Genomic DNA, 15560 nt, shown 5'->3' on the forward strand with positions numbered 1-15560 from the left:
CAACCTCAAGAAATAGTCTTGGGTTATTTTTTTCACACTAGGATGGACACTTGGAAATAGTCAGAGGCTGATTTTGTATGACCAGTACAAAGATGGCTCTGAAACTGAGTGTGACATCTGGTTCTGAAACCTCTGGGCTTACTGGATACTGAGACACAGGCATACCAAGAAGTGTTTGGCATGGGGGGAGGAGAAGACTCTGGATAGTGACTCTCAAGATGATGTGTAGTCTATGGACTAGAAGAGGCTTAGTTTTTCACCCCCAGTGTTGTTATTTTGCTCAAGAGAAAAGCTTCAGCACTCACCTATCAGAGCCACATTCAGCATTCCCCCCCCCCCCTTTATATCCCATTTTGAACTCTAGGAAATTGTGCCACATGCTCTCTCCTGAACTTTTCCTGTGTATCTGCCTCTCCCACTTGTACCCTGGTTCTTGTTCTTCCTGTCTCTGTCTCTCCATTTCTGCCTCTCTCTTTCTCTCTCTCAGATTTCATTGGGCAGGGAATGGAAATCTTTTTACCCTTCTCCGAAGGTGAGGGCTGCGTGCTCCCACCTACCCATGCCTGGCCTTGAACAGTCAACCTAAGAATTCATGTATCTCCAGTCTCCTCAGTTCAGGGACCGGGCTGAACTTAATCACATAATTATGACAGGGAGGAAGGATCTGAATTGGATCTGGGGTCAAAGTCCAGCTCTGGGATTTACTAGCTGGGTGACTTTGAGGAAATCACTTATCCTCTCAACCTCAGTTTCCTCACATGTACAATAATGACTAGAGCATCCTTATTGGACTAGATGGCTTCTGGGCCACCTTCTAGCTTTGAAGGTATTATGCTCCCATTAATAGATTATTCCTAAAATCCATTCTAGCTCTCAATCTCTGATAAAGATTTCCAATCCAGAATGAATCCTAAGTACAGTACATTACTTTCTTTTTTTTTCTTTTTTTTTTTTAAAGCAATCAGGGTTAAGTAGCTTGCTCAAGGTTACACGGCAACAGTACATTACTTTCAACACTGAGGTTTCCAAGTGGGGATTACACAAGCATGTCTTGGAAGGAACTTTGGGTGTCATCTAATCCAACTCTCTTATTTTATAGATGAGAAAAATGAGATCGAGGAAAGAGAAATGACTAGCCCAAGGTCACAAAGGTACTCAGTGGCAGAGCTAAAGTGAGAATCTATACAAGGGAACCTTAATCAGGGGTAAAAAGGATGATAATGGAATAAGAGAGAGAAGAATTTCAGGTGCCCTTCTCTTTAGCTTCTTGCTTTCTCGCTTAAATTTTTTTTTGGAGGGGGGAAGGTATGGCAATTGGGGTTAAGTGACTTGCCCAAGGTCACACAGCTAGTTTTTGTGTTAAGTGTCTGAGGCCATATTTGAACTCAGGTCCTCCTGACTCCAGTGCCAGTGCTGTATTCACTACACCACCTAGCCATCTCCCTGGCTTAAGTTTTTAAAGGCTGTATTTCTTTCTGTGTCATTTTCTAGTATTATTTAACTATTTCAAGTGTTTATTTCTCCTGATGGACTTTTGAGCTTTGGAGAGAACAGACTGTGCTTTCTGAGAAGCGCTCTGGAAAAACGTACATTGTTGTTATTGTTGTTGTTGGCCCTTCATGCTCAAAGAGGACCAATGACATCAGGAGGGTGACGTCTTGACTTGCAAGTGAATTGGATTTAAGTGAGGCAGAGCCGTGCAGAGGCCTCAGCCTTACTCTCTCCTCCAGAGTCATCTGAGTCCAGTGGTAGGTCAGGATGACTGGAGATGACCCCCATAGTAGATAGAAAGCTGGCCTTGGAGTCAGGAAGACCTGGTTTTGAATCCTACTTCAGACACATATTAGTTGTGTGATGCTGAACAAGTCCCATAACATCTCTGAGCTTCAGGTGGCCAATCTATAGCATGAGGATAGCATGCATAGTAAGACTTACCTCATAGGGTGGTTATGATGAGAGTCAAATGAGATAAGCAGATAAAGTGCATTACAAACCTTAAAGCACTATAAATGTGCCAGTTATTATTCCCCGTCCCTTTTATCCTTCCCAGCACTAAGCACAAGGCTGAGCACACTAGATGTGGAATGTAATTCAATTTCCCCATCCTTCCCTGACGACTGCTTCCACTGTGCCTGATTCCCAATTGAATGATGAATCTTAACCAGCTGTACACGCCATCGAATCATGAAGTGCTAGAGATGGAAGGCATTTGAATATACAGTCTTCCTTTTGTAGAGAAGGAAACCAAACCTAGAGAGAGTCAATGACTTGCCCAAAGTCATACAGCTAATTAGGGGTAAAACCAGGGGTAAAGCTAGGCCTCTGGGCGTCTACACTAGTGCCATTGCCATGATCACCTACAAGCCTCTGTCCTCTTTTGAATAATCAACAATGGTGGGCAGATTGTTGCACATACCTAGCAAGGGCACAAAAAAGAGTTGAGATCAAAAGGCCTCTGCCCCATCATTAGAGTTCTTAACCTGATTTGCTGGTCCCTTTGTTGCTACCCTCCCTGACTTTGCTGAGTTTCCTGGACTTTGGACCTCTCCTTGTTCACAATCTTTGGCCTGAGGTTCTCCCTAAGCTTCCATTGCCCAAGCCCCTTGCCTAGATCCCTGACCTTTTGTTTCCTGGGCTGTTCTAAATGATTCGTGACCTTTAACCTGCATGGCCCCTTGGTCCCTCCCTGCTTCTCCTAGTCATAGATGAGCTTCCTGAATCTGACTGTGGATCTGCTCCATGATGCCTGCCAGGACCCTTCCAACCTAGCTGAACTCTCTAGTAGTTCACTTTCCATTTATCTGATATGTGGCCCTATGCAAATCACAAGTCATTCTGGTCATGAGTTTTCTCATTTGCAAAATGAGGGGATTAGACTCAATGACCTCTAAGGTCCCTCTCAGTCCTAAATCTATGATCCTGTGAATGACATGAGTATGAAAAAAGTTAAATACAAAAGCTAAAGACTAATTCACTTGAAAATACAAGAAGTAGCCAGGCCTGATAAGGAATCCCTATAATCCCATCTAGCCTGGAGGCTGAGGCTAGAGTGAGCTCAGGTGATCAGGTGTCCACACTAAGTTCAACATCCATTTGGCAAGCGCCCAGGAACATGGAGGACTGGTGGTGGTGGCGGTGGCCGTGGTGGTGGCGTTGGCGGTGGTGGTGGCGTTGGCGGCGGCGTTGGCGGCGGCAATGGCAGTGGCGGCAGCTGCGGGGGTGGCGGTGGCGTTGGGGGTGGTGGTGGTGGTGGCATTGGCAGTGGTGGTGGTGGCGGTGGTGGCAGTGGCGGTGGCGGTAGTGGTTCTGTTGCTGTTTTTGCTGCTGATGTTTCTATTGCTGCTACTGTTGTTGCTGTTCTTGTTTTTGGCTGTTGCTGTTGTGCTGCTGCCATTGTTGCTGTTGCCACTGCTGTTGTTGTTGCTGTTGCTGCTGCCGGTGGTATTACTGTTGCTACCACTGTTGCTACTGTTGCTGTTACTGCTACTGTTGTTGTTCATTGTTCTTTGTAAACGAGGCAGGACTTGTGCAAAGTTGTCGGCCTCACTCTCTTCTCCAGCGTCATCAGAGTCCAGTGACAAGACAAAAGTCAGACCACATTACCTAAGAAGGAGAAGACAAGTCAAAGTCGTAACTAGAGCTGGTCAATGCTCCCCTACGAATCAGCAGTGGGATTGGTCCCTGAGCAGCCACCTCACTCCCAGCCTATGTGAGATAAGGAGATCTAATCTTAAAAAAATAATAAAAATAAAAAAATACAAGATATGCCACAAGAAAGCAGAGGATTAATCACTAAATAACTGGCATAAACAATACATCACACAGGAGTCAAGATGAGAGAGATAACTGGGAACTAGAGTGGCCAATAATAACTGAAATGTATATGAAATTAAAATTTCAGAAGTGGAAGGAATCTCAATAGCTATAGTGTTTTTAAATTGTTTCCCTTTACTCTCCCCCATCCCACCCCCTTCCCAAAAGACTTTGAGAAAGGTAATACATGTTTTACAAATGGAAAAACTAAGGCTTACCCATAATCACACACACATAAGTATCAAAGCTTGGATTAAAGAAGGTTTTATGGAGAAGGGAGGATTATAATAGTTGGATCTTGAAGAGCAGGTAGGATTTGTATTGGTGGAAAGGAGGGAGAACATTCCAGGAAGGGGGTTTAGGAGGTGGTCAGGGAAGTCATGTGAGTAGAAACACCAAGAAAGCCCCCAGTAAGGCAAAGGAGTCCATGAGATGGAGGGAAGGATGGAGAGCATCCAAGGTCTTCTGTAAAACAGGAAGTTGGGACAAGATGACTAACAAGAACCCTCCCAGCTCCAAATCCTATAGGAGTCTGGAAAGGTAAGCAAAGAAAGTAAGTCAGAGAATGGGGAGGAGAGACGGGGGGAATAATTGGATCCTAGATTTAACCTTGGAAAGGACTTGGAGTCCAACCCCCTTATTTTACAGATGAAGAAACTGAGGACCAGAGAGGTTAAGAGTGCAAATTACAGGAAGCTTTGAATGCCAAACTACCACTGTTCAAATAGCAGCCAAATGAAACAAGACACAATCAGCTTCAACTATGAGCATAATTACAGGAGGCACAGGGGCACCATCTTAAAGATAGGTAGTCATGGTCTGGCTCCAGCAACATGACAGGAGTAGAAGTTTTTGCTTTGTAAGATAACCTCACGAGCTACAATTAAGCCTCTAGCTCTGACAGTTAAGCAAAACCCTTAATGAAAACAGCCAAAGGAAAACAAATATAAGACTTGGCACTCCTGAAGAAATTTAAACCTAAACATACAAATTAAAAGCACCTAGAGAGGCAGGGTGGGATTTAATAACATAATATCTTCCATTCACTTGAAAGTAATTGACACATATATACACACATACACAGAAGTATGCACACACACACACATACACAATTCTACAATTCTGTTCTGCACAAGCAGTGGGAAACTATCCCAGTGCTTGTGTGAATTAAATCCTTTTCCTGTCAGGTTCGGGTGGGAGATGGAGGTGGGGTGTGGAGAATGTTGAATTATATTGTTATTACTTTTGCAATGACCTGACAGAAAACGGCCCCAAAGAAAATGGCAGACTCTGAGCAATGTTAACAGGCGAGTGTCCCAGCCAGGTGAACACATGCAGAGAACAGAGCAAGGCCAACATGTCTCAGAGTGAGAGAACATTCCCTGTGATGAAAACACTAAAGGGAGGAGAGGAAAAGGGAAGGCCAAAGCTAATGAACATGGAAAGGGGCTAAAGGCCTGGGTGCCAGGGGTTTGGCACTCATGCCCCCTGGAAACAACACACGGATAAAGAGAGGGAAGGTCATGGACACAGGGATGGCAAAGAAACACAAGTATTTGGTGGAAATGAAGCCCTGTGGTTAGGGAGTTATATGAACTGTGTCTAAACTTACTCAGGGTAACAAGAAATAGTGAAAAATGGGGACTCCAAAGTAAGCAGCTGCTCAGGTCAGGGTGCTCTAGAAACAGATCCTTGGTTGGGCATAGGATTTGATGCTTTCCCCTCAGTTCCTTATCTTTACAAGCAGGAGACTTGAAAAGGCCTGCAGGGAATGATTTCAGGTATACTTCGTACCAGCTAAAGCCATCCTTTTACCCTGGTGTACCAGCCTAAAAATCTACCAACAGAGTTTCATCCTTTTAGGTACATGCTTTGTTTTCTTTCAAATTGCAACCAGTCCTTCTCTCCCTCTCCCTACCTTTCTCCCATCTCATTCCATCTACTACCATCAGAACCAGAAGGGTCAGACATTTGGGACCTATTCACCATCACTAATACTTCAGTGATCCTTTCCTGAAAGACAGTTTGATTTGGAAAGAATAAGGACCATGAAAATCTGGAAGACTGTCCAGAAGGGGACAAGGATGGTAGACAGCCTTGAGTTGATGCTCAATGAAGATCATGTGAAGGAACGAGGGATGTTAAGTAGGAAGAAGACTTAGGGTTAGGATATGATAGTTGTCTTCAAGTATTTGAAGGGCAAGCCCATGGAGGAAAGATTAGACTTGTTCAACTTGCTCCCAATAGGCAGAAACAGAAGGGATGAGTGCACGTTGCAAAGAAGGCTTGGTGTAAAGAAAAAGATCTGCACAAGTAGCATTATCCCAGAGTGTAGTGGGTTGCCTTAGGAAGTCATGGGGGTGAGGAGCCCAAGGTACCTAATGTGAAGACACTGTAGAGGAAGCCCAGAGAGCAGGAATAGGAATATAATAGGAACAGGAATGCTACATGGCAGGCCTGTGAGCCAGGGCCCCTCTCACTGGAGGCCTTCAAGGAAAGGCTGGTCAGATGTGAAGTAGAAGGGACTCCACTCTTCTTCAAGCATGGGCTGCACTAGGCATTTCCAAGGTCCCTTTGAGATTCTGTGATTCTATAGATAGTACAGCCTGGGAGGGAAGAAGGGGTTTCTGGCAAATAGAGAGAAGGGCAACATGGGAAGGCTGAAGGTACTAAAGACAACATAATAGTATATGACTTCACAGTTCAGCCAAGGGCTTCCTCACTGAGCAAGCCCTAGCATCTTTCAATGAGATCATTTTTTTCAGAGGTCACCCTTTCCATATGAGGCTCCAACCAGCAAATCCAGCCTCCAAACAGCAAAAGCCAACAGGAATGTACAGTGTCATTCAGGTAGCTAATAATAAAGAATATTTGCTGGATGGTAAACCAGGCAGAGTCAGGTTGGCAGGAGGTGAATGGTGATTTGTTATTGTTTAGTTGTTTTTCTGTCATGTCTGACTTTTTGTGACCCCATTTGGTTTTCCTGGCAGAGATCTTAAGAGTGGTTTGCCATCTCTTTCCCCAGCCAATTTGACAGATGAGAAACTGAGGCAAACAGGGTTAAGTGACTTACTCAGGGTCACACAGGTAGTAACTAACAGGGACAGGATTTGAACCTAGGTCCCTGTGTACAAAGTCAATATTCTTGTTTTTGGTTTTGTTTTTTCCTTTTTGGAGGAACAATTGGAGTTAACTGACTTGCCCAAGGTCACACAGCTAGAAGGTGTTAAGTATCTGAGATCAGATTTGAACTTAGGTCCTCCTGATTCCAGGGCCAGTGCTCTATTCACTGTGCTACCTAGCCTCCCCAAAGCCAATATTCTTTCTACTATGCCAAACTGACTCAGAGTCAGGCCTATTGAAATCTGACTACATACCCAGAACAAGGCTGGACTCCGTGAGAGATGCAAACAAAAAAGGGCTGCAAACAGCTCAGCTTGGGCCAGAAGATATAAGATTTTTGACTTCTTTCCTAGCTCTAAACATCTATGTTCTAAGTTCCCTTAATAATCCAGTGGGGATCTGACATTCAGGCATTTACCTGCATCCTTCTGAAATCTGTTTGTATTTTGTCTGAAGCACCTCTTGGATTAATGAGTTCCATACATTTTCTTCCAGCTGGGAAGAGTAGGACTGTTTTTTATTTGTCCTAAAACTACTGCCTGTGAGTTTCCAGAGGGCCTCTTGGTCTCTGAACAATTATCTCTATTATCTGCAGAGCCCTTTATCCTTTTGGAGATTTCCCATCCATTATCTCATTTGATCTTCACAATAACCTGATGAAGTAGGCAGGGCAGATGCTATCATGCTCATTTTACAGATGAGAAAACTGAGGCCCTAAGAGGAGAAGTGATTTTCCCAGGTCATTTCAGATAATTAATGACAGACCCACAATTGGAACCTAGGTCTCCAGACTTCTAAGCCAGCTTTCTTTTCACCATTGCACACTGCTGATCAGATTTCTGGAAACACATAAAAGTGCCTCCTGCTGCCTGTCAGCCACCTTCCTCCCAGAAAACAAAAATACCACTGTCTCTAAGCCCTTGTCACTTGGACTTATTTCTAACTGTTCTGTTCGACTTCAGTGCCAATCCACAGACTCAGACAACAGCAAAATGTCAGAGCTGGAAGGGTAGGATTCACTGAGTCTAAACTTCCTCTTTTATAGATGAGTGAACCTAAATTCAGAAGTTGCTCAGTGTTGGGGTGGCTAGGTGGCACAGCAAATAGAGCACTGGCCCTAGAGTCAGGAGGACCTGAGTTCAAATCCAGCCTCAGACACTTAATACAAAAACTAGCTGTGTGATGTTGGGCAAGTCACTTAACCCCAACTGCCCTACTATCTCCCCTCCAAAAAGCAAAAAAAATACAAAAAAAAAGAAGTGTCTCCCAACTGGCAGTGCCAGTATCTCCAGTCTTCTGACACCAAATTCAGCTCTGCCATACCACATTTCCACATTTCCACTCTTGTAACTCAGTAGTTCATTCCCACTCCCACCCCCAGTTAATCTTCCACAGTCCACAGAAAAATTTTAATGCTTCTAGAGCTAAATACCCAATAAATATTTTTAGGATTATAAGTTACAGCTTAAAAGGACCTTAGAAATCCTCTGGTCCAATCTCTACAATTTACAAATGGTGAAACCAAGGTTCATAGAGACTACCTAGCACTTAGCCCAGTACCTGACACATAGTAGGTGCTTAATAAATCTTTATTGGATTAAATGATTAGTCCAAGATCACCCATTCTTCCTCAGCAGTAATACTGCTTCTATATAACCTACCTAAAATCTGGTCTCTACTACTTATAAGCTAATATTATTAGATCAGACCAAAGCAGACTCACTAAAATGTCTAAGCTCATCATCAGAAACCCTGCCTCTCCTTTTTGAGTCTTTTCTCTACTTTTCAGCCATCTCTGTCTGCCAGCTACTTGTTAACCTCATGCTGTCTAGTTCCTTAGCATCGGCGAGAACAATGGGTGGTAAATTCATTCAAGCTTTTGTTGTTGTTCAGTCATGTCCTTCCAGACCTCATTGGGAGTTTTCCTGGCAAAGATACTGGAATGGTTTGCCATTTCTTTCTCCATCTCATTTTACAGATGAGGAACTGAGGCAAACAGGGTTAAGTGACTTGCCCAGGGGCACACAGAGAAAATATCTGAGGTCAGATTTGAAATCAGGAGGACGTCTTCCTGACACAAGACCCTGTGCTCTGTCTACTGTACAACCTAGCTTTATTCATGCTACTAGGGACTTAATGTGCTTTCCCATATTTGCATTCGAAAGTAAGATTCTCCAAGGAACTAGTCACTAATGGAGAATATTCAGGTCTGTGAATACCTCTAGGGGAGATAGCTGGGGCAGGAGAGTCTTTCCAATTTTCCCTAAAGCGAATCTTACAGATGACTTTTTCTTTCATCTCTGAATTTAGAAAGCACGGTCAGCCTTTGGTGTAGTAGAAGGTAAAAGTGTGGAAAGTGTTGGATCTGGAGATAAACAGTCTGCCACTTACTTCTTATGTAACTTTAGGCAAGTCCCTTGACCCTTTTCACCACCGTGGGATTTGGACCAGATGCCCTCTATCTTCCCTTTTAGCTTTCAATCTATGATTCTCTGACAATGTCAACAAAGGCACTGGGTTTAAACTACCGGCAAAATCTGCCGCATGCAAAGAAAAGGTGCTGGCGATTTGGCACAGGAGAGCTAGACGATATTGGAAGTCAAGCACTGCTCAGTGCAGTTCAACCTTGGCTCTAGCTTTTTAACAAACACAGAGCTTGCTCAGTTTCCCCCAAGGAAGCCCCAGACCTAATGAAAGGCATCCAACAGTGAAAACAAATTTATTTAGGGAGCTCCTACCACCACAAATTGGATTGTAGAGACAATACCAAATTCATTGGTTTTCCTGTCCCCAGCCACCAACCCCTCCCTCTTCCCGCCACCAAGCACCAAACCCACCTCCTATAATGAGATTTTCTCAAAATAATACATTTCGAAAGGCAGAATGAGAGATGGGGAAATGTCTTTTATGGACAGCTCGGTTAAAGTCATCTTCTCTTTTTCTTTCCTTTCTTTTGTGTTTCATCTTTCCCAGATTTGGAATGCTTTTATCCCCTGCCTCACAGTCAGTATGAGGCTTGAACCCTAGAGGTAACACATTTCCAGCAAAGGCCCTTCAGTTAGCAATTTCCAGGGGCTGCTATGATTTATGGCATGGTCTCTCCTGTTGGCCATTTCTGATGGTAAATTGTACCCAGATCTCTGGAGATGGATGGATCCCTTGACCAGAGGCCACGGCCTTCCTGTTTGTCTAGACCAGGTGTCCAGAATTAGCTAAGAGGGAGCTAGGGGAAAGAGGGGAGGGCGATGATGATAGAGAATGTTCCCCATCTGCTCAAGGAGCAGGTAATAAACAACAACAGTAACAACCAAGGTTTGCCAAGCACCTCTAGACTTTCTCTCATTTGGTGGGAGGTTGTTGATGCAATGATATTAATATTCCCATTTTATAGATTTTTTTTTTTAAGCTGAGGCTGAAAAGTTAATTGGCCCAGGGTCATAGAACTAAGTGTCTGAGGCAGGTTTTGAACTGAGGTCTCTCCTGACTTGATTCTCTTGTGTAGCACCCTTTTTCACTCAGCCTCCATGGACCTCCCTAGAAATTGCTAACTGAAGATTGTTGATCTGGAATCATGTAACCTCTAGGCTTTACTCCTTATGTTGATTATTTGGCAAGGGATAAAAGCATTCTAAGTCTTGGAAGAATGAAAAACTAAAGAAAGAAACATAGCTGAGGTTCAGCAGGAGATGGATAACTTCCTGGTCTCAGCTAAACCCAGCTGAGACTCATTTGAATGTCCTCGGCTTTCTAAGCCTCTGATTCTTCCAAATTAAGACAGCTATTTGATTTCGAGGAGCAATGAGGCTCCAACATATATGTCAACCAATATGGGATCACTGAGCATCTACTAAATTCCCAAAACTAAACTAGGCGTTATGAGAGAGAGAGAGATACAGCTATGGTACCTGTCCTCAAGGGCCTGAGAGCATAGGTAAGGAAACAAAGACTAAACCCACAAGAAACATTCAAAGACTGAACTGTACATTGCAAAGGTAAACATTTGGGGAGTTTAGAGAAAGAAGAAATCAGTGTGGATTAGAGTGATCAGAGAAGGCATTGTGGAGGGAGAGAGGCTGAGCTAGGTCTCAAAGAAGGGGTAGGTGAGGCAGTAAAAAAAAGGGCATTCCAGTTTGGAGTGAGTGTGGAAGTGATCAGGAGGCCATCAGAAAACCAGACTGATCGGTGCATGTTATATGTTGGGGAGAAATAAGATGAAGCTACATTTGCACCCATCTGATTACAATCAACCCCACCCATCCTCTCTCTGTACAGCCTCCTACCCCCACCTCACAAACCCTGAAAACCACACCAGGGCAAGGTGAATGATGTATCAGGGCACCAGATCAAATGATAATAATAGCTTTCATTTCTAGGTAGTAGTGTGGTGCTGAGTAAAGGATGCTAGATGTGGAAACAGAAATGTTGGGTTCAAATCCCAGCTCTGCCAGTTTCTACATGAGACCGTAGGCAATAATATACTTTCTTTCTCCTATACTTCACATTTCAACTCTAGGAAATAAAAGGGTTTTTACTACATGACCTCTAAAGTCCCTTTCAACTCAAAACCTTTTATCTTATAACACTTTATGTTGAGTGTTTTCTTCAGAATAACCCTGAATAATAGCATAGGTAGAGTAAGTATCATTATCCCTATCTTACAGATAAGAATACTGAGGCCCACACAGGTGAAGTGATTTGCCCACGCAATCCCCAAAGTCCTCCTGGAAGGTTGTCTGGAGTCTGGTGAGCAGAGTTTAGACATTCCAAACTAGTCTGAGGACAGAAAAGATACTGCTCCAAACACCAACACAAAGATACATAACTAAAGAGGAAAACATTAAACCACACGATTTTCACTTGTCTTAATATATACATCAGTAAGATAATTTTTTCTTGGGAGTTTTTTCCCCAGTCCAGCTATTTTGTCACTGCTAGTCCCGATGAGAATCATTTCCAGATTTTAAGACACAATAACATGACTGTCATAGAAATTTTATGGTCCAAATGATAGGCACTAAAGGAATTCAAAGAGGGGAAGGAGTAATGTGTTGTTGTTGTTACTATTAACTTGTTTCAGTCATATACAACTTTTTGTGACCCTATTTGGGGTTTTCTCAGCAAAGATACTGGAGTGGTTTGCCATTTCCTTCTCCAGATCATTTAACAGATGAGGAAACTGAGGCAAACAGGGTTAAATGGCTTGCCTAGTGTCATACAGCTAGTAAATAACTGAGACTAGATTTGAACTCACATCTCCCTGACTTCAGGCCTGGCACTCTATCCACTTTGCCACCTAAATGCCCAAGCAGTAATATGACCTGGAGTAATCCAGGAGAGTTCTGTGAAGGAGGTGGCCCTTCAGCATCTACTTGACCTATCCAGTGAACATTGCTGTGTAAAATGAGAAAAGTCAGCTCAGACCCACCTTTGCAGATAAAAACCTTTTTATCTTTCCTTTTCATTAAAAAGAGAGCTAAATTTGGAGTCAGGGGACCCAAGTTCTAAACCCTGGTTCTTCCACTTAATACCTATATGATTTTGTACAAATCATTTAAACTCTTCAGCCTCTGTTTCCTCATCTTGAAGTAAGAGGGTATGGGGCGGCTAGGTGGTGCAGTGAATAGAGCACTGGCCCTGGAATTAGGAGGACCTGAGTTCAAATCCGGCCTCAGACACTTAACACTAGCCATGTGACCTTGGGCAAGTCACTTAACCCCAATTTCCCTGCCCTCCAAAAAGAAACATACACACACACACACAAGTAAGGGGGTTGTACTATAAAGTCCAACTTGACTTTATGGTCACTCCAGCTCCCTTCTTCCTCTAAATCATTGATCCAGTGATCAAATCTCTGGCCTGATTCAGTATCCTCTCATTTCCTCCAAACCCACAAGAGACCCGGAGATTTGTTACTGACTCTTAGAACTGGAAGTAATCTTTGTGATCTCTGAGTCCAACTTCATTTTTCAGATAAGGAAAATGGAACCAGAGAGGCATAGCCTCTTACCAGACAAAGTCGAAACAGCAAGTCAAGGCAATACCAGCTAAGCGACTAAGAGTTTCATGGGAGTCAGAGACCGATAAGGTGTACAGGTGTCAAGGAAGGCTTTATGGAGCAGCTGGCACCTAAGCTGAAACCTGAAGGATGGGTAGGATTTTAAGAGGGCAGAGGGGGTAGGAAATGGCATTCCTGAGGAAGATGCATACAATAAAATCTCTATTGATCCCCCACTATGCACACTGCCCTCAAGGTGCTTCCAATCTAATTGGAGAAATATGACTTATGTATGAGAAAGGAAAAAATAGCAGACCATTTTATTATCATACTTAGACCCTTCAAAGATACCTGATATCACCAATGTGCCTCCCTTGCCATTGACATATGGGTGGGGAACCTGCATCCTCAAGGCTACACGTGGCCTTCTAGGTCCTCAAGTGTAGCCCTTTGACTGAATTCAGGGCTGAACTTGAGGACCTAGAGGGACACATGTGAACTTGAGGCCACAGGTTCCCCACCCCTGAAATTTAGACCATAATTCTCCTGTTCCTTAGCAAAATGCCTTCATCATTACAGAAGCTGGAAAAAGTAATTCTCTCATGACCAATTACATGGGGTTGAGCCTCTCAAAATTTGGCAAGTTTTGGTAGAATCTACTCAAACTTGAACTCTCCTGGTATATCCTTCAAGGACCCAGAGTCACCCTGCCCCCATACCAATGAGACATTTAAGAGAAAAGGAGAAAATCTATAATTCAGACTGAAAGCTTTTGCCCTCCTGTCACACAGGGAATATATAATCAATTCTTCCCCTAGGTCAGGGGTTCTTAACATTTTTTGTGTCATGGGCCCCTTGGGCAGTCTGCTGAAGCCTAAGGACCCTTTCTCAAAATAATGTTTTTAAATGCATAAACATACATAAGATTACAAAGGAAACCAATTATATTGAAATATAGTTATCAAAATGGGGGGGGGGACCAAGTTTATGGACCCCAGTTAAGAACCCTTTCCCCTATATGCTTTGAGAAGTGGTTCACATTTATAACTCTCTCTCTATCTTTGTACCTCTCTTCTCATTCTCTTTTATCTCCTATCCTCTTTTCTTCTCTTTTTTCTGTTTCCTACTCCCTCTATCCTCTCCTTTTTCTCTCTTGATCCCTTTTCCTCCTTCCTTCATTTCTAAAGTCAAAACTTCTCTGTCACCAAGTCCCTCAGGAGCACTGTTCCTAGCATGTTCCCCCTGCATGTGTATGATCCCTAAGAGTTTTGACAACAAGTCCCAGGGAAGTGGGAGTGAGCTTTTCAGTGCCCCATGGACAAATTCAGTGACTGGCTCCTTCTTGCATCCAGTGGGTTGTTTACAGATCATATATAAAGGTTTACAAGCAACACAAGTCACTGAGCAATTTTTCCCTTGAACCAATTAGATACTGACATCTGCTTACTGTTTAATTACGTTTTGACTGAGGAAATGGAAAAGTTGACAAACAGTTTAACCCATCAAGAGTCCGCCTTTTGCGAGCATGTTTATAGAATGCTTACATGCCAACATCTCTTAATCTCTCTGGGGCTCTGGCAAAGAAATAGACAAATATTTATATTCCATGCACACAAGATGGTTCTCATATTGTTTTCATGTTTAACTGATTTCAACTGAACTAAGATGGTTCTTAATGTGGTTACAAGAATTTGCCATTAATTTTCACTTAAAATTGGATCCAGCTCACTACACGTCTGCGACGTATTAAAGTTAATAACGATTTGTTTAAAGAATGTGGTGCTGACTGCCGGCTGATTGGCACACATTCACTTGGTGGGACATCAGACTCCTATTATATTTAAACGATAATTAAGCTCAGGATATTACTCCTATTTCAGAGTACTTCAAGCACACCATTTGAGCCGATCAGCCAGGAAAGAGTAGGCAGGGCCCTGAGCAGCTACCACTGGGGACTCCATCAGCCTTTTCCACTGACTTGCCCCTGCCTTAGATATTATTTTAATGGGCTGAGCAAATGATAAAGTAGTTGCCAGTGGGCACAAGGCAGCCAGCCCTTCAAGGGTTTTAATCTTTTAGTATTTCCCAACTGCAGCATCCTGACTCTTTGATGTGTTGGGAAGATGTCATTGGGCCCTGCTGTGTTTTCTCAGGCATAGAATCTCACAATCTCTTTGCCTGGCATGGGAGGAAAGAACACTAGATATGGAGTCATGAAATCTGGAACTGAGTCTCTCCATTATCACTTGTCAGCAGTGGATTGAAAGTCTGAGAATTTACTCCACTTGGATGACCTTGAACAAGTCATTTCTATTTCTCTAGGGCCTCAGTTTCCTTGACTAAATGACCTCTAAGGTCCTTCTAGCCCTTAAGTAAGACAGTGGAATGGGGATTAGCTGTATTGACTTTGGGCAAGTTGCTTCCTCTTTCTGGCTCTCATGAGGAACTTTGAGCCAGGTGGCCTCTATGGTCCTTCCTAGCTCTGATGTTCTGGGATCTTGTGTTGTTTTTCATAATAAGTAACAGAGCCAGGATCCAAACCCAAATCTTATGAGGCCAAGTTCAGGGAGCTTTTTCCTACACTACAACTGCCTAGCTCAAGAAGCCCCTTTCGCCAGAGGAATAATAA

The 15560-nt window shown here is 43.3% G+C and overlaps 1 protein-coding gene across 2 annotated transcripts in view; it reads right to left on the reverse strand.

The window, feature by feature from the left end:
- Positions 1-316: 316 nt before the first annotated feature.
- LOC138169070 (anaphase-promoting complex subunit cdh1-like) overlaps positions 317-15560 on the reverse strand; it is a 91305-nt gene continuing 76061 nt past the window's right edge. For both annotated transcript variants that reach the window (XM_069098194.1, XM_069098193.1), the window contains one exon: positions 317-3603. In XM_069098194.1, coding sequence (XP_068954295.1) covers positions 3045-3500 — 456 coding nt within the window. In that variant the 5' untranslated portion in view covers positions 3501-3603 and the 3' untranslated portion in view covers positions 317-3044. The remainder of the gene's footprint in view (positions 3604-15560) is intronic.

This window comes from Petaurus breviceps, unplaced genomic scaffold (genome assembly GCF_028583685.1).
Source record: "Petaurus breviceps papuanus isolate PSGF00001 unplaced genomic scaffold, PetGlider_PUasm1.0 37, whole genome shotgun sequence".
Taxonomy (NCBI): domain Eukaryota; kingdom Metazoa; phylum Chordata; class Mammalia; order Diprotodontia; family Petauridae; genus Petaurus; species Petaurus breviceps.